General features: G+C 52.1%; 1 protein-coding gene across 5 annotated transcripts in view; it reads right to left on the bottom strand.

The window, feature by feature from the left end:
* VGLL4 (vestigial like family member 4) overlaps positions 1–19,838 on the bottom strand; it is a 150,668-nt gene that overhangs the window by 18,566 nt on the left and 112,264 nt on the right. For all 5 annotated transcript variants that reach the window (XM_065933902.1, XM_065933903.1, XM_065933899.1 and 2 more), the window contains one exon: positions 15,554–15,743. In XM_065933902.1, coding sequence (XP_065789974.1) covers positions 15,554–15,743 — 190 coding nt within the window. The remainder of the gene's footprint in view (positions 1–15,553; positions 15,744–19,838) is intronic.

A 19,838-nucleotide genomic window follows, 5' to 3' on the forward strand; every position in this document is an offset into this window, starting at 1 on the left:
CACCCCCCCGCCCCGGGCCCACCAAGTTCAGTGAGAGAACCCAGTCACCAGTCCAGTCCCACATCCTCGCCCGCCTCCGTCACAGCACCACCACGGAGCTGACAGCTGGGTTCAGAAATTCAGAAATTAGACCTCCAATGGACTTCCCAGGTGGTACCAGTAGTAAAGGACCCGCCTGCCAACACAGGAGACGTTGCCTTGAGATCTAAGATCTTGGGTTCAATCCCTGGGTCGGGAAGATCCCCTGGAGGAAGGCATGGCAACCCACTCCAATCTTCTAGCCTGGAGAATCCCATGGACAGAGCAGCCTGGCGGGCTGCAGTCCATGGGGTCGCAGAGTCAGATACGACTGAAGTGACTTAGCAGGAGCACCATGCCGCTGAAAAGTCAAAGACCAACCCCTCCCTCCAGCTCCCCTGCTCCCCCAAACGCTACGAGTTCCCACAGTCACTAAACTCCACCTGAGCCTTGCGTCATTTCTAAGAGACTGAGGGTCTCACGGGAAAGTGGTCTCTTAGAGTTCTGCAGGTTTAGGGAGGAGAGGGCGAGGGCGATGCTCCTCCTCTGCTGTGAATGACGGAAGGTGCTGGGTTGTTGGGTTTTTTTAATTCTTTTTTTTTTTTTTTTAATTAAGAGTGTAGGAATTGTTGGCTAGAAATAGAAATGAGCCTTTGGGCAGCAACAGAAGGGTCGGAAAAGGAGCTGAGTTTTATTTTGGAGCTCGCAGGGGGATTTAAGTCTGTTTCTGACTGCTCAGCCATGTCCTATTCCTGATAGACCCTGATGCTGGGAAGGACTGAGGGCAGGAGGAGAAGGGAGCGACAGAGGACGAGATGGTTGGATGGCATCACCGACTCGATGGACATGAGTTTGAGCAAACTCTGGGAGTTGGTGATGGGCAGGGAAGCCTGGTGTGCTGCAGTCCACGGGGTCGCAAAGAGTCCAACGCGACCGAACAAGTGTCCTGTTCCAACTGCTTCGCCTCCTCCTCCAACTTGACTTCCCTCCCCCATCATTTCTGAACTCACGCTCCCCCTCCAACCCCTGCTCTGTATCAGCCACGCGCATCCTCAAACATGGTTCATTTATCACACAGGACGTCATCGCTCCCAGTGTGGACAGAGAGGCTCCCTGCCGTGGGTCCAGCTGGTTCCAGACGTGATCTCCCAAGGAGAGGCCATCCAGGGCCGAGCCAGCCGTTCGCTTCCCTCGCTCCCCAACCCCACAACCACCCACCCTGGAACACAGGGAAAGTATCCTCGATCAAAGCTCACTGGAAGGCACGACAAAACGCTATCTCACTGCAGCCTGAATTTAAAAGAACACCTACGGGGGCATTGCTGAAGGCGAACGCATGTCGGATGTTAGACGGCATCACTGTCTACGGTACACACCAGAGAGAAAGCAAACGGGGCAGCAGAAGAGTCACACCTAGTGAAGCGAGTGGAAGACACGTGCGTTTTCACGGTAGGTTGTTTTTGGTCTTTGTGGATCCCAACTCTTCCCAAAGTTGGCGGGAGGGGTGCCGGGAGGACGGCAGGTCACATGACCACCAGATCTGCTGGCGCGCTTAGGATGATCAAAGTTACAGCACAGGCGGCCAGGGGCGCGAAGGGCAGCCTGGGAGATGGTGGCGAGGGCCCCGCCACACCCGCTAAGATGCCCCGGGCAGTGGCAGTGCTGGTTTCAAGACGGACGTTTCGAGGCGGGAGGACCACCCAGGCTGCCCACCGTGAGGCTGGGGAGGTCTCTTCCCACACCGTGTGGAGCTGGCTCAAAGGCATGTATTAGCGGGGATTCGGGTATCTTCCTGACATAACCACGGTCAAGGAGGCTTGTGAGGACTGACAGTCCAAGGAAGCCAGCTAAGGAGGAGAATTCTGGGCAAGGGAGTTTAGGACAGATCACCGGAGTCCCTGCAGGTCACCCTGGAGAGGCTGGGTTTTATCTCACTGTCAAAGAGGAGCTAGGGCCACCGCCCACCCATAAACATGGCCACGCCCTCCATGGAGGCGCTCAAGACACACAGGCTGGTCATGGAGCCACGTGGCCATCACCCCGTTCACCAGCGTCTCTACTGCCAAGGTCGCTCCTGCGTCACGGGGAAGAGGGAGCCTCCGCGTGAGTTCCCTGCTCTGGGGCTAACACACCCGAAGTTGTTCAGTCGTGTCTGACTCTTTGCGATCCCATGGACTGTAACCCGCCTGGCTCCTCTGCCCATGGGATTCTCCAGGCAAGAATACTGGAGTGGGTCGCCACTTCCTTCTCTGGGCGATCTTCCCAACCCAGGGATCGAACCTGTGTCTGCAGCATTGGCAGGTGGGTTCTTTCCCACTGATCCTGGGAAGCCCAATACCCAAAGTGTTCTCCCACAAATGAACACCACAGTTCTACTGTAAGATAGCTGAAAAACATTTTAGCTTTGAGAACCTTTTAGGTAGACCTGGAAACACTCCAGGAGCAAACACCTGGGCAGAGGTCTGCTTGCTTCTCTAGTGTGGACAGAACTCCTCTCTCCACTGAGAAGAAGGGTCTGGCCATCCCTCTGACCTGCGAGAGGCACCCACCTGAACTGGACCTCTCCCTTCCAAATATCTCACCTGATGCCCACTCGGGTATCTAGGCAGGGTGCATAGGCAGAAATAGAAACAGAGGAGCGGGGGGATTCATTCACACAGTAAACTCCGGAGGCTTATTACTCACAGTCAGCAACTGGGATAAGAGTATTTGATCCCAAACTGCATCTCAAGCAGAGGCAGTGACCCAGATTATATAGAGGGTGTATGTGCCGATACTAGGGACCTGCATGTTTCTGTCTGGGGGGGCGGGGACTGGGGGGAGACGGCGGGGAGGAGGGGTAAGGAAGGCAGGGAAGCAGCGGGAGTGTGAGTCTGTCCCGGGGCGGGGGAAGTGGGGGGGAAACACAGGCAGAAGTGCCGCTCAGGGCTTATTACGTGTTTGAGTGATTCTCACCTTCCCTTCCAAAGAGCAGGATGTCACACTGCACTCAGAGTGACGTTTCCTGTGAACCTGAGCGCCTGGAAGGCCTGGGGCCCATGCTGGGTGTGGGTGGGACAGACCTGGGTCAGGAGCAGCAAAGCGTCGCTCTGTACACAGAAGCGTCCGCAGCGACGCAGCAGGAACCTGCCTTTGCTGAAGGAGGCACCAGAAGGGACCGAGGACAGGGGTGGGTGCACCCCGGCAGCGGGTCAGAAGCTCCTGCAGGCGGGGGTCTGCTCAGAGTTCCCTGGGGCTGCCTGGGGGCCCCGGCAGAGTTCCGAACAGAGAGGAAAGCTCCAGAAACTTTCCTGTGCACCGAGGTGCCAGACCAGAAAGGAGGGCGCTGCCGTGGGAAAGGGGATCTGAGCCACGGCCGCGGCCAGGAGCCTCCCGGAGGACATCCAGGGCAACCGGATCTCACCAGGGGCAGCGACGATCACACGTGGGAAAGCAGACAGAAGAGATGGCGCTGACTCCAGGGCAAGTGGAATCACCCCGCCATAGAGACGGGGGCAGGCCTGCGTAAGTGGTGGCGGAGACAGGAACGTCTACGGTCGACACTGGTGGGGCAGCTCCGCAGGTGGGGGGAGCAGGGACACACAGCTCCGTGGGCGCGGAGGGTGAGCCCCGGCCGGGCACAAAGGCCTGGGAGCCCTCCGCCCCAGTGGGTATCACGCCAGGAGCTGGCCCGTGTGTTCCATCCAGGGCTCCGTGCAGTGGAAAGGATGGGGCCCAGAACACGCGGTGACGACGAGCCTCTGAGAGTGCCTAGGTGCAGGAGCGAGAAGCAGGAGGGGGACCAGAGAGAGGAAGAGAGGGGCAAGGAAGCCGGACGAGGAGTCGCAGGGTCCCCCCGGGCCCGGGGTCGTGAGGGCGCCAGGGAGGGGCAGATGGAAGCTCCATGACCACTGAAGTTGGGATCACAGCCTGGTCTGGGGTGCGGATGCAGAAGAGGAGATGCTCTGTTCCCTGGAAGCAGCTCAGAGTGAAGAAGCCAGAATCGAGAAGGAAGTGGGGGGCACACCGTCAGGGAGAAGGAGGCTGGGCTCCCCCCATCTCTCTGGCCTCAGTGACTCTCCCTGAAAGACCCAGCATGGAAGCTGGCACCCAGCAACCCCAAATCAGGGATCGTGTCGTCACCAATCTAAGCCGTATGGCGCCAGAGCCTTGCGCGTGTGCACGTCTGTAACGTCACTTCGAGACCAGATAAGATGCCCACGTGGCCTAGCAAGCATGCTCCCTAGAGTGTTGCCTACAGGGCTCACGACAAAGGACTCGAGGATCCCACGGCAAGTCACGCTGGAGATTCCCTGCACCCCAGACTCTCAGGGTCAGCCTCACGCCAACCACATGGGCAGACCCCGGGAGCCCGAGTCGGGTGCTTCCCGAACTCTGGCCAGGGAACACTCTCCATCCTTTGAGCATCGAGGCAAGATGGTCCTCGATGGGCATCGGTGCTCCAAGTCCCCGAGTGGTCCTGATGAGACAGAAAAGCCCAAACCCTCCCTGGACAGGCTCAACCACGGGGACAGGTTGGGGGAGCAAAGAGGGTGGAGCCTCCGACAGGCCCACTAGTAAGTGCCCGGACCCACTAGGAGCTGGTCTGCCGCTTGCCCCATCCGGATCCTCTGTGCATCCAGTCGTTGTATTCTTGGGTCTTGTCGAGGGAAGGAAGGTGGGAGGTAGAGAAGTTAGAGGAGAGAGTGCAGGGGGAGCGAAGCCCGCTTCCGGGCTTCCGGTGCAGCCACAGAGGCGCAGGTCCAAAATCTGGATCCACTGGTTGGCGGTTCCGAGCTACATCCCTAACCCACCCCTTGACTGCAACACGGAGCTCTTTAATCATGCTTTGGAGACAATCTGGGGAGAAATTTCAAGAGAGAGAGAGACAGAGGAGTGGGAAGACAACTGCGGGTGGAGGGGAGGCAGAGAGAGCGTGCCCAAATCCAAAGCTGTAGCAAAGATGCTCCGGGACCGCGCACTGCTGTTTATGAAACAGGAATCGCCCCACACGCAGAACTCAGCGCTCGGACGCCGCCTCGCCGAGCTCCAGCCGCAGGGATGCAGGACACGACGGGCCTCTAGGCCAGATCCTAGCGGAGAGTCCAAGAACCACCCCGACTCTGACGCGGGGCCCACTTCTGAGCAGTCCTCCTCCTGGTCCTCAGGCTGACCCGCTGACGTGCCAGGCCCTGACCTCAGGACAAGCTGGCTCTGCAGCCTCACAGAGCAGCAGGCTGATCCTGCGCTGCCGTCGGGGTCCCCAGCTCAGAGGCATCTTCATGCAAAACCGGGAGAGTCAGGGCAGGAGGGGAAATCAAACCCTGTGTGGTTGTTTCCTCAACCTCTCAACAAACGCCCTTGACTGAATCCATCCACCTAAAAACACTCCCCCCAGCCCCATCTTGAAACAGTGTCTTTACACATGCTAATAAGGCTTCTCCAACAGGCCCCAAAGGTTCTTTAACGCCTCTCTAGGAAATCAGTCCTCGTTTCTCAAGGTTCTCGGCCCACTGGTCACAAGTTCTATGAAACGGAGGTGCCCAGAGGTCCCCGGAACAGATGAGAAGGGACCCATGACGACAGCGCTTGGTTCTGCTGCCCTGACTTTGGCACGCTTGGCATTTCTTCACCCTGCGTGCCATCCGGCCAGAAGAGACCCAGTGCAGGACGGCGATCGGCCTGCCCAGCTCTCGGCAAAGACTCTTAAGGCAGAAACGCTGCCTGCTGGGAAAAGGCTGATGTCAGCTTTTAAGAGCACTGCTCCCAGCTCGGATAAGGAGGTCTTTGTTTTCGGCTGAACTGTGAAAATGAGAAAATGCCTCCAGCCTGACAAACAAGAAACCCACACAACACAGGTCAGGCCCGTGACCTTTCTTTAAAGGTACCACACTTCATTAGCAAAACACTCCCAGGCGGCACACAGCTGGGCCTTTAAGGGCCTGCGGAGCAGCGGGAAAACCACCTCTGCTTCCACCCCGGGCAGGCAGCAAACCCCACCCCACCCCGGGGCAGGGCGAGTCAGCCCCACAGAAGCACTGCTTGGGCTCCACCTCCCTGAACCAAAGCGTTCATTACAGATCTCACGTTCCTTTCAAAAAGAATACACACACTTGTATTCTAGATGCTAAGGAGGATTTCAGAGTTAGTTATTTAGGATAACTGAAACTAAAGGCCATAAAATATCCTCTTAAATCCCAGAACACTTGTGGGAAGACATGCACGCCAGCGTGTTGAAAGCGCAGAAGAAGACAGAATCTGGGGGCTAAAACTTCCCAAGTTCAGACGATGCCAAGAAAGATGTGGGAGACAGAGAGAGCGCACATAGTTTGAGGGATTCTATTTCAAGAATTCTTGATTTATGGAATCTGGAGAGGGGAAAGAAAAAGTGTCTTCATGTATTTAAAGCAAATTATAAAATGCCCCGGCCTGAATGTTTCAGACTAAGGCTGGAAAGATGCCCTGGAGAAGGGAAAGGCTACCCACTCCAGCATTCTGGCCTGGAGAATTCCATGGACTGTGTAGTCCATGGGGTCACAAAGAGTCGGACACTGAGCGACTTTCATTTACTATTGGTCTGACTTAATGTTGGTGATGGTTCGGCAGATTCCCTGGGGGCTCAGACGGTAAAGCATCTACAAAGCAGGAGACCCAGGTTCGATCCCCAGGTCAGGAAGATCCCCTGGAGAAGGAAATGGCAACCCACTCCAAGCACTCTTGCCTAGAAAATTCCATGGATGGAGAAGCCTGGTAGGCTACAGTCCATGGGGTCGCAAAGAGTTGGACACGACTGAGCGACTTCACTTCAGCAAGTAAGGGCTCCCCTGGTAGCTCAGCTGGTAAAGAACCCGCCTGCAACGCAGGAGACCCTGGTTCAATCCCTGGGTCGGGAAGATCCGCTGGAGAAGGGATAGGCCACCCACTCCAGTATTCTGGCCTGAAGAATTCCATGGACTATATATATCCCATGGGGTGACAGACAGTCAGACACGACTGAGCAACTTTCACTAAGTAAAGAATCTACCTGCAATGCAGAAGACACAGGAGATGTAGGTTTCATCCCTGGGTCAGGAAGATCCCCTGGAGGAGAAAAAGGCAACCCACTCCAGTATCCTTGCCTGGAGAATCCCATGGACAGAGGAGCCTGGTGGGGCACAGTCCACGGGTTCGCAGAGAGTCGGACACAACTGAGCGACTCGGCACACAGAGGGACCTTAAACAAGAACACGGTTCCAAAAGCACTTTCCGAAGCATGAAGGCAGAAACCCTTCTCTGCTCGCGTGGGCCTCTCCCCTGCAGGGACCCCGTTCCGTTCGGCGTCTCCAGGGGCCGGTGAGCAGCAGCACCCCCGAAGGGAAGCCTCGCGTGCAGGGCGGATGGACCCGCCTCGCTCTCTCAGTTACCAACGAGCCCTTCCTCGCCGAGGCCCCTGCCCCCCGCCACCGCTGCCCCTTGGATTGAGAACGCGCACACAGCAGACCATCCAAAACCACAAGGCATTAAGGTTCTGAATCAAACGATTCACAGCTGCCGGACACGCGCGCCTTTCAGTATGGCTCTAAGATGGTTCCTAAGAGTGCCGGCTGCAGGAACAGCCAGCCTGGGTTTTGATTCCTGGCTGTGTTACCGACCAGCTAGCCTGGTGACCTCGAACAAGTTACAACCTCTCAGTTTTACCACCTGCAAAGGAGGGACAATCACAGCATCTCAGGGCTGAGATGACGCACGGAGGGATCACGCCCACGGAGCATTCAGCACAGTGCTTAGTACACAATCAGGCTTGACAGACAGTCACGGTCATGACCGAGCCCTAACACAAAGGCTCTCGTGATTCTCTGGATGCTGGGAATCCTGATCTACCACCACTCTCAGGAATGAAAAGTCTGACCCTCTCCAAGGCTCATGTAGACATGGACACAGCAATAACACGCTCTGCCTGTAAATATACATTACTGTTTATGTAATAAATATATAGGACTGCTTACCTTTCAAAGCCCTAGTTGCTAGTATGTCAAGGTACAAAAATAGCCCCAACTTTTCAATTTCCTCTAGGTCTAGGTGGTTTTTTGGGTTTTTTCTTCTAATTGCACTATAGTTGATTTTGGGCTTCCCTCATAGCTCAGTTGATAAAGAACTGGCCTGCAATGCAGAAGATCCCGGTTCGATCCGCGGGTCGGGAAGATCCCCTGGAGAAGGAAATGGCAACCCACTCCAGTATTCTTGTCTGGACAGAGGAGCCTAGCAGGCTAAAGTCCATGGCGGTGGCAAAGAGTCGGACACGACTGAGCAACTCACACACACATACATACTGTTCTCCACAGTGGCTGCAGCAGTTTCCATTCCCTCCAGGTCTAGTTTTAAACTGAAATGAGGAATTCCTTCCTCTACTTTCACAAAGTTTGTGGAATGAACAGTCCCTTGGTAAAGCATGTCCATACACATCCCCACTAAAGGTGCTAAAGAGATACAAGGAATGGGAGACTCAAAGGAAGCATGGTGATGCTGCCAAGGAATATGGAGATACTGGACAGATCAGACGCTCCTAAACACCGAGGTGCCGTCTACACCATCAACTCTACTGCGGGGGACACGCTCATTCTAGTCAGTGAGCAGCGGGGCTTCTTCGTTTTAGCAGAGCTGCTATTACTACACGCCCAGAACCTGATTTCAAAGGGCTTCCTCCAACTTGCCTGTCACTCTGTAGGAATTACTGGCTTTGAGTCTGGTTTTTCCCTCTTTTTCTGTTCATTCCTATGGGGTCAGAGGGGAAGTGAATAAGGCCAAGGGAGGAAAAAAAAAAAAAAAAGAGGACAGACAGCAGAGAAGCCGATCCTGGAGAATGCGCTCCTGGACACGCGGGCTCGGCTCCCAGGCTCCAGGGACACCTTGAAGGCACGGCCGCGGCGGAGAGACAGCCTCGGGGGCCATGGGTCACCCCGACAGGAGCTCAGAGCAGCAGCAGCAGCCGGGGGCCCTGCCTCCCTCAGCGTGAGCTGCTCCCAGCGCAGCCGTCACCGCACCGGCCTTCTGCCCCGTCCCGAGGCCAGCGGGGACTGCTCTGCACGCGCGCACACCACGGACCAGAGAGCGCTCCTCCTCCCACGGGGGTGTGAGCTCAGGAGCACACTCCCTGCACGGGGGTCTCATTGTCACTTCAACACAGAGATGATGCGGCAGCTGTCACACGCCACACACGGGAAAGCTCAGCTGTCGCCCTGACGATGTGATGCCTGTCTTTCAGCGGCAGGTCACCCCGGCTCAGGGGAGATGCAGGCGTGACATGATCACGCGGCGGCTGGCTTCAGTGCCATGCACAGTAGGGTCAATCCCAGCTCGATCACTGTCACTTTGGACACATCACCCTCTCAATGTCTGCCTCACACACACCCCGTCTTAAAGGGGCACATTGACTGTGAGGGTTGAATGAGATAACACACACAGTGTCTGGCATAGGGAGGGTCAGCACGGAGGAAGCACTCAGGATCTGCGTTCCCCTCCTCTCACAGGTAACCCAGTGAACAGTCCCCACGCCCGTCACTCACACACACGGGAGAACCGAGGAGACGGTACTCTCCAGCACACAGTTCTCAGCAGGCTCTGCCAGCCAAGCAGCCTACGCCAAGTCTCAAAGCCAGGACAGATGCAGCACGCATCCACCGTCAGCCCTCAAGAGTTTTAAACTGTATCACAAGTACACAAGATGTCACAAACGGACAACATTACCCACTGCAACAGTATTAGTATAAAAAATTGTCTAAACATCTGAACAAAGGGGATTGGCTGGACCAACCTTGGCACATGCACGCATTAGACTGCCATGCAGCTGTAAACAAGAATGAGGAACCAGCATGAAGAGATATCCATGATATATCCTTGACTGAAAATATCTGCGCTCAAGTGGATATATAAAATATGACACTGTGTGTGTTAGGAATACAGGGACTGAGAAAATATTCATATACCTGCTTATTTTAACAAACACGCACACGCACACACACACGAAGGGTAATCACCTTCAGGGGGAGGGAACACAAGTGGTGAAAGACACAGGGAAGGGAGTGATACTTCTCTAGTACTTTTCAGTATGGTTTTGACTTTTTCTTCTTTCAGTCTTATTGAGATATAATTGACGAGACATCACTGTGAATGTTCAAGGTATACAGCAGAATGACTTACATATATGGTGATATGATTACACAGTCTTGGCTTCTAGAAGCCTGTTAATATTCACATATTCAAAAAGTAAAACCAACAAGGATGGAAAAAAATCTCTAATTGAGTGCCAACAAATGAAGAGATTGTAATGCACACAGCACTGAAAGGGGTGGGAAAGTAACTTTTGAAGTTGGTGTTACTGCTTCAAAGAGGCTGCTATTACACCCTCAGCACCGTCAGTTCAGTCACTCAGTCGTGTCTGACTCTTTGCAACCTCAAGGACTGCAGCACGCCAGGCCTCCCTGTCCATCACCAATGCCCAGAGCTTGCTCAAACTCATGTTCATCGAGTCGGTGATGCCATCCAACCATCTCATCATCCGTTGTCCCCTTCTTCTCCTGCCTTCAATCTTTCCCAGCATCAGGGTCTTTTCTAATGAGTCAGTTCTTCACATCAGGAGGTCAAAGTATTGGAGTTGCAGCTTCAGCATCAGTCCTTCCAATAAATACTCAGGACTTATTTCCTTTAGGATGAACTGGTTGGATCTCTTGGCAGTCCAAGGGACTCTCTCAAGAGTCTTCTCCAACACCACGGTTCAAAAGCATCAATTCTTCAGCGCTCGGTTTTCTATATAGTCCAACTCTCACATCCATAGATGACCAATGGAAAAACCACAGCTTTGACTTTTGTTGGCAAAGTAATGTCTCTGCTTTTTAATATGCTGTCTAGGTTGGTTATAGTTTTTCTTCCAAGGAGTAAGCATCTTTTAATTTCATGGCTGCAATCACCATCTGCAGCGATTTTGAAGCCCAAGAAAATAAAGTCTGTCACTGTTTCCATTGTCTCCCCATCTATTTGCCATGAAGTGATGGGACCAGATGCCATGATCTTAGTTTTTTTTGAATGTTGAGTTTTAAGCCAACTTTTTCACTCACCTCTTTCACTTTAATCAAGAGGCTCTCTTTAGTTTTTCTTCTGTTTCTGCCATAAGGGTGGTGTCATCTGCATATCTGAGGTTATTGGTATTTCTCCCAGCAATCTTGATTCCAGTTTAAGCTTCATCCAGCCCAGCATTTCGCATAATGTACTCTGCATAGAAGATAAATAAGCAGGGTGACAATATACAGCCTTGACATACTCCTTTCCCTATTTGGAACCAGTCTGTTGTTCCATGTCCAGTTCTAACTGTGGTTTCTTGACCAGCATATAGATTTCTCAGGAGGCAGGTCAGGTGGTCTGGTATTCCCATCTCTTGAAGAATTTTCCAATTTGTTGTGATCCACATAGTCAAAGACTTTGGCGTAGTCAATAAGGCAAAAGTAGATGTTTTTCTGGAACTCTCTTGCTTTGTCGATGATCCAACGGATGTTGGCAATTTGATCTCTGGTTCCTCTGCCTTTTCTAAATCCAGCTTGAACATCTGAAAGGTCACAGTTCACATACTGTTGAAGCCTGGCTTGGAGAATTTTGGGGCATTACTTTACTAGCATGTGAGATGAGTGCAATTGTGTGGTAGTTTGAGCATTCTTTGGCATTGCCTTTCTTTGGGATTGGAATGAAAACTGACCTTTTCCAGTCCTGTGGCTACTGAGTTTTCCAAATTTGCTGGCATATGGAGTGCAGCGCTTTCACAGCATCATTTTTTTAGGATCTGAAATAGCTCAACTGGAATTCCACCACCTCCAGGAGCTCTGTTCATAGTGACGCTTCCTAAGGCCCATTTGACTTCGCATTCCAGGATGTCTGACTCTAGGTGAGTGATCCCACCATCATGGTTATCTGGGTCAGGAAGATCTTTTTTGTATAGTTCCTTCTATACAAAAAGAGTTCCTCAGCACAGGGTGGGGGAAAAAACCTACAGATCTTAAATTCTTTTTAGCAGGTTTGTTTTTCAGAATGCTAAGGGCACAGCAACTCTGCCACTCTGATGTGTACTGTAGGACAGAACACTAAAGGAGTTGATGTTGCTGTAACCGTGGAGATAAGAAGATGCAGTGGGATGGGTGAGGAAGAGCTCTGTGGGGCTGAATTAAAACTGCAGTATTAAAGTGAACCCATGACTCCCTAGCTCCTTCCACTGAGTATAGAAACCAAGCTTCCGGTGATGCCAGAAATGTGTGTGTGTGTGCTGTCCAATGTGGTAGCCACGTGTGGCTACAGGGCTGAAAATGGGGCTAGTGTGACTAAGGAACTGAGCTTTTAACTTTATTTGAAGTGAAATGTGAACGGCCACACGCAACCATGTCTACTATTAATACACGAGACAACTCAAGTCTAGAGGCGGTGACACCACAGTTAACACTTAGCACCCAGATCTTGGCTTCTAAAGACCACTCCCCACTGAAAGGGATCAGATGCAGAAAGCTTACAAGATAAGCAGGTGGTCTGCCAGACAGCAAGAAAGGGCTTCATGTAGGAAGGACACAGGAGTCAGCTGAAGGGGCTCTTATCTGCCAAAATCAGGGACAGTTAAACTCACCTAATTAAAGAGGAGCCCTGCAGTCCATACGAATGACAGACAGGTGACAGGAGAGCTCTTCCACGTCGGCTCACGCTTGAAAACCAGGGTCACAGATGAAATGACTTCTGAAATTCGTTCCGGTAAGGTGAATCTCACCCTAACCCTTGCCTCATACCTTAGTCCACTTTCTTTCTAAGTGCCAGAGTACTTTTCAATTCCCAAACAAGACATTCATGTTCTTAACACTTTTCTTAGGCAATAAAAAAATCAGAACAAACAAGCCAAAAAAACACAAAAATTCCTCAGGGTCACCCTTTCAATAAGCAGTTCAAATGACCTGGAATTCTCAATTTCCAAATTCTGGAGAAATCACTAGGGGAACCTCTGCTCTCTCCCCTTCCTTCCCTAAAGAAATCAGAAGACAGTCATACTCTGTAGCTTCCTACCCTGCCTCAATCTTATCCTCGCTCTAGTGGAAAATAACTCAATATGATGGTTTTGTGAAATGCAGCCAAAGCATACATCTTTGAGACCCCCCCCTCCTCTCCACATGTCTGGAGGAGGAAATGGCAACCCACTGCAGTGCTCTTGCCCAGAAAATCCCATGAACAGAGGAGCCTGGCGGGCTATAGTCCGTGGGGTGGCAAAGAGTCAGATGCGGCTGAGCACAAGTCCTCTTCACACGAATCTGTAGTTTAGTATGGAAAACTTTCAGGCACCTTAAATGAAAAGGAGGGGATGCACTACAGTTTAAATGGCAAACATTTCATCAAATCAAGCAACGCACTTACTAAGCATCCTACCTCATGAAGTCGTAAGAGGAAAAGTATCTTTTAAATCTGCCTCCAAAACTAATCATCCGGCTCTTGGAAAACTCACATGGCAAACTTTTCACCAAATCAAGCAACGCACTTACAAGCTACCCTACCCCATGGAGTCATAAGAGGAGAAGTATCTTTCACACTTGCCTGTAAAACTAGTCATTCAGCTCTTAGAAGACACACACCGAAACCTCAGTAATGTTACTGAGATGAGGAGCTACCCCTCGGCAACAAGTGACATCTTTCATCTCTAAGTCCAGGCGGTTGGCCTGGGGGGGGCGCTGCTGTTTCTGTTCTAAACCTGTCTGAGGACAGCGATTGTGAGTTGCATATGAACTCCCCAATTCTCTATTACCGGCACTTTATAGAGTACTTACAGTGTCGTCAGAGAACCTGTGCATCAAGGTCATATTTGCAACCACAAGATCATTTTCTAAATGCTTTGACATTCTAATGATATCAGTAATGATGGAAGCTCTGCTTACTATCTGCCAGGCACTGCGCTCAGCACTCATCCTTCGCGGAAGAACCTACTACCACTGAGAAATAAGCAAGCTGGGATGAATCTGAACCCGTAATCCAGTTATGACTTTCAAACATCACATTCACTGTTAACAGTGCTCTGGTTTCCTATCATCACCGATATCTGAGTCATGGACTCTGTGATAATAAAAGCAGTAACTCTCATCAACTGACTATGTGTGCCCAGCTCCGTGTTTATCTCCACTCCATACTGCTCACAACAGTTCTACACACGAACTCTCTGCAGTGCCACCGTAGAGAAGGATATAGGGCCCATGTAAATGAAGTGATTTGGTAAGTAGCAGAACCTGGGATTTCAACTAAGGCACGTCTGATCACAAAACACACCTTCTCACAGCCAGCTCCCAATTCCTTCCCTTTTTTTTTTCCTTAAAAAAAAAAGACCAAATGTCTCTTATTTGGGTTTGGGGAAAGACAGAGATTCCTAGTGACAAAAGAAGGAACTGCAAACAGTTGGACGCCCAGCATCTAAGTTATGAGCCTCCCCTGTTTGCGAGAGGTCATTGTTGTGCAGAGCCTTACTGCTAGATTCCTGATTGTAGCAAATTCCAGGGCTCCAGACTGCAGGCTCAGCCTCTGACTAACACCACAGTGATTTACCGAGGATAAATACCACTGTCAGGGTGTCTTATGACTGCACACACAGTCCAGCGCGCTGGAATGCCGGAGATGCCGAGGGCTGCTGGCGCACTCGGCGCCCTCGGACCACGCGGCGCCCTCGGACCACGCGAGGTCCCCGCCTCCAGACTCTGAGCTCCACGCTCCTGCCAGAAAACAGCGGCATCCTTGGAAGAACTGGGGAAGCCGAGCATCCTGAATGATCACTGCACGCTAACTCACACGTGGGGAGGGGAAAGGAACAGGGCCGTTCATCCCCGCTCTCTGCCGAGACCCCAGACTCTGACCACGCCCACCTGCGCAAGCCGGCCAGAGCAGCCTCCCTGCAGGGTGGGGGGTCTCCGAGTCCAACACAAGCGTGGTGATGTCACCCAGACTCCAGCTCTCATCTCACTGAGGCAACTCGCGTGCAGGCTGCAGGGGGGAGCATCCCCCCACACCAGCCCCAAGACCACTTCTCGGAGGGCAGGAGCCGGCGTGCTCAGACCCAAACATGAAAACCACCCTCCGCCGTGGGAAAGTCTCAGCTGTGTGCCACAAACACACTGGTGTGCCCGCGTGCCTACATCTCAGGCAGCCGGCGTTTCCCAGCCAGGATCCAGGGGCGCTGGCCCCTCCGGTCACTGCCCCGGCCCCTAAGGACACTCAGCGGGGATCAGTCCCCACCAAGAAGCAGCTGGCAGGGACCAGGCAAGGGAGGCAAGTCTCCCCGATCACCTCCCGAAGCCGCTTGAGCCAAGTTACCCCGGTGGGGAGTGCACGCGAATGGCGGACACGTGGGGCGGAGGTCACCTCCCTGAAGTTATTAAAACTGGCTAAATGGCCCCTCCGGGCAGGGAGTGGGGCCGGGGGGACTAGCAGGCACCTTCTCCCTTCGGAGTCAGCACAGAGCAGCCGGAGAAGCGCGGCCCCGCAGGCCCCCACGAGCTGGGCCGGCTGCGGAGAGGGGGACACTTACAGGTGGGGGGCGAAGATGCGACTCATCTTGGAAGCATGGTCGGCGTCACAGTCCAGGTCGTCGTCACCGGGGTCCACGCTGAACTTCCTCTTGCTGGGACTGATGGGCGGGGGCCCCGTGCGGTGAGCGGTGAGGGCCGAGGCCACCGGGAGGGTCTGCAGCCGCGGCTCCCCTCGGAGAGCAGCTTCACCTGCGCGGAGACAGAGGTATGTCAGTGTGGTCACCAGGCAGGACAGATGCGCGCGCCCGCCCGCCCCCACGACTCCCGGGGGAAAGTCACTGCCAACGTGATGGGCTGCCCCGGCATGCTCAGAACGGGCCCAGGCCCGCGGTGAGCTGCCGGGCATGAGACTTTCTACATAAACGTGGTTTCCCAGCACGATCGCTCTCGTCTCCCCCAGCTTTACTGAGATATAACTGACATATAACGTTGCACGGGTTCACGGTGAACCACGTGTTCATCTGTTACAAACTGCAAAAACGTCACCCCAGAGCGAACTCCATCATCACATCACACAACCATCCTCTCCCCTTCACCAACGTTTTAGGGTCTAGGTTAAAATAAAAACTTGCAGTAAAGTAACGGGGGGAGTGCGGGCCATGAACCGCCTCAGGAGTTAACTGAAAACGTGAAAGGTCTTTTGACTTGTGGGTGATTCAACTGCTGATCTGGACAAGGATGACCTAACCGTGGCTTCATTAAACCACTCACCTCGCTTCCCTTGCTTGTTACATTTTTATTATGTTTTTGGTATGTTATTTTTTAAAGAATGAGGAAATTGTCTGGGCTCATAGTTCACGTATTTGCCCCCAGTGTTAAACAAAAACACATGCTTTAATGGGAAATACGCGTTTTTTTCCTCAGACTACACTGAAAACCTGCATGTTACAAACATCATGGCTATGATCAGCATCACATTTCTGTGAGTAATTTGTCACAAGCTGATGCACAGGGGCAGCTCTCAAAATACCTTCAAAGCCGGACACTCACATCAGAGTTCACATTCTGATCGGATTTGACATTTGGGTGTTTTTCACTCCTGTTTCAGAAAGGCTTTGAGCGAAGAGCTAACTTTGGGCCTCCTTATGAAGTAAAATAATCATAACCTTTTTTTTTTTTCATAACCTTTATTTTAAGAATGGTTATGTACCTTCTAATATTTATAAGCAAGAGTAATATTTACTTTTAAGAGCAAATTTCATTTTCTAAGTCATGGAACAGGGTGGGGGTTGGTGGTTTACCTAAAATTCTCACAAATAATAACCCCTTTGTGGTGCTTCTGATATTTGGCCTCAAAGGCCTGACCATTTCTGTTTCCACTTGGGTCCCCATTTGAGAGTCACACTGGGATAAAGGCCTGTGGAACCTGAGAGAGGCGACCTTCATCTGCCGCACTAATGTTCCTATCATCACAGATGCGTGGGCTGTTCTAACAGTCGCTCGCTTCACACACACACACAACAAATATGATCCTGTTAGGAGGGGTGAGGGGAATTTAAAAAAAAACAGAACACCTTCTTCATGTTTACCAGGGAAAATAAGAAATTTGCCAATTTAGTCAGCAGGATACAAACTAGCAAACATACGGTCACCCATAAGCCACCTCCAGTCAGGATTTCTTTTAAGGGCTCTGGTCCCAAAGCAAACTGGAACTTTCCATCTTAAATAAAATACCTAAAAAAACAAGCCCCGTGCTGGCCAGCTACCCTCAGAAATGCAGCAGGATTTTGGTTGACCCTCTACTTCCTATGAAGTCATTTCTAGTTTAAACAAACAAACAGCACTGCTGATATCTGTATCTTGATAAATCAGAAAATACCCCAAGTCGGCCCCTCCTCCACAGAGCATCAGCAGCGCGATTAACTTCTGGAGGAGCCCCGTAAGACCCCCAGAAATTCAGCAACTGCAGAGGAAGCCTCATCCACAAGGCCCAGCGCCAGCGCGCGCTCCACCCAGCATTTCTCCATGTCCTTGGCAGGATACGTGGGGTGAGGAGGACTCCGTGTGGACCCCTGGGCTTTGGGAGCCATTTCGTAAAGATGCCAGATGTGTGGCAACAGCTTCCAGTTGCCATGGAAAACTGCCACTATAGCAACAAAGGAAGAGTCGCTCCCAAAAAAAGGAAGAGTCACTCATTACACAAACGTTCGCCGTTATGTGAAAAGCACAACCCTTGGGGTAAGAATTACATTCCCGCTCCACACCCCAACTCCCATCCTTGTACAAGTTCTCGGGCTTGTTTGCGTTTAAGTTCATCAAACGCAGGCGCTGGTGTGTGCCCCGGTTCACAGGAGTGAATCTTTTGACAACACTGGAGATGGGGGACCTGGGGGGTAGAGGACCCACAGAGGAAGCACGGGTGGTCCTGCCCCCCCTGGGGGTCCTCCAGAGACGATGGGAACGTGCCTGCCCCCAGGGGCAGGGGACTGGACTCCTCTGAGTGACCGATGTGACCCACTCAGGGTCACACGTGGCTGGGTTAACAGTAGCAAGAGGCATGCCCGCTGCCTATCAGACTAACATTCCCCTCCCTGGGCCTCCATGCAACCAGGGGGTGGACCAGCTAACCCCTCACATTCCTTCACACCCAATTCTGTGGTCCACAATCCCCTAATCTATTAGGTAACCAACCAGCCAGCATTTACTGAGAACTTGTACTGTGTGTGAAGTCGCTTCGGTCGTGTCTGACTCTTTGCGACCCCATGGACTGCAGTCCACCAGGCCCCTGTGTCCATGGGATTCTCCAGGCAAGAATACTGGAGTGGCTCGGGGGCCATTTCCTCCTCCAGGGGATCTTCCAGACTCAGGAATCCAACTCCGTCTTCTTACATCTCCTGCGCTGGCAGGCGGGTCCTTTACCAATTAGTTGTGAAATACTGAACTAAGACATCAAAACCCAAAGTATGGACCTCCGATCTTAGATGGTTAAAAAAAAAAAAAAAGTGAAGCTATGGTCAAATACATTTGGAAACCATGAGATTAAACAATTCTCCCAGGAGTTCCTTCCTAGCTTCCTAAAGCACGCATCAGCCTCTAAGAGGCAATCGCAGCAGCGGAGCCTTCCGTGACCCCGCCCCAAGGCACCCTACACCTCCGTAGATCGGCCTTCCCCGCGGCCCCAGCCTCACCCAGACAGCCGGAGCTCTCCAGCCGCTGGCAAAACACGATCCAGGCTGCTCCAGCCTTCACACGCAACATCTGGTCCCAACTGGGTTTCCCACCTGTGTCCCCAGTATTCCTCTTTCTAGGCTTTGAAAATCTCAGCCCTAAAGTTAACCGGTCACCACACAACACAGAGAACTCACAATCTTTACTCGGGTTCTCCCCCTAACCTTCTGGTATTCAATCCTATACATAAGGCCAAATAAAAATGCCACCTCCTTCAGGCTGCCTTCCTTGATTCCTCAATCTGAAAGTCATCTCTTTTCCTGACGCTCATAGAAATGTATCACTAGGGCCCTTCCCACTTAGTATTGTGCCCCTTGAAGGAAGGGACACTGTATTCATTTCCTATCCTTGGAGCAGAGACCCCAGTGTATTCCACACAGCAGAGGGTCACGATATACTGACAATGTGTGTATAAGGCCAGGATGCCCAGGAACAGAGTTTGGGGATATGTTAAAGATTAAAAAATAGTAGAATAAGGATTTTTTAAAGATCAATTTGAGTATATATTTATATGAAGAACTCTTTAAAACTCAACAACAGAAAGATAACCCAAATTAAATAGAGGAAAGGATCTGAATAGAACTTTCTCCAAAGAAGGTCTACAGATGACCAGTAACCAAGCAGGAGGAAATATCTTCAACATAATTAGTCGTGCGTGTATGCGTGCTTAGTCATGTCCAACTCTGGGCGACCCTATGGACAGTAGCCCCTCAGGCTCCTCTGTCTTTGGGATTCTCCAGGCAAGAATACTACAGTGGGTTGCCATGTCCCCCTCCAGGGGATCTTCCCAAACAAGGGATCAAACCTGCATCTCTTAGGTATGCGTCCATTGGCAGGTAGGTTCCTTACCACTAGCACCACTTGGGAAGTCCAGCTAGCCGTCAGGGAAACAAGAAAACCACAGTGAGACACCAGCTCACAGCCACTAGGAGGGCCAGGCTAAAGAGACACAGGACGCATGCTGATGAGGACGTGGACGGGTTAGAACCCTCGTGTCTTCCTGACGTGAATGTAAAATGGTGCAGGGGCTAGGAAAAACCACGGGGGGCAGCTTCTCAAATGGTTAAGCACAGATCCAGCCAGCCCCCTCCAAGGCAGAGAGATACAAGAGAAACG

The sequence above is a fragment of the Muntiacus reevesi genome, chromosome 4 (assembly GCF_963930625.1).
Source record: "Muntiacus reevesi chromosome 4, mMunRee1.1, whole genome shotgun sequence".
In the NCBI taxonomy this organism is placed as follows: Eukaryota; Metazoa; Chordata; class Mammalia; order Artiodactyla; family Cervidae; genus Muntiacus; species Muntiacus reevesi.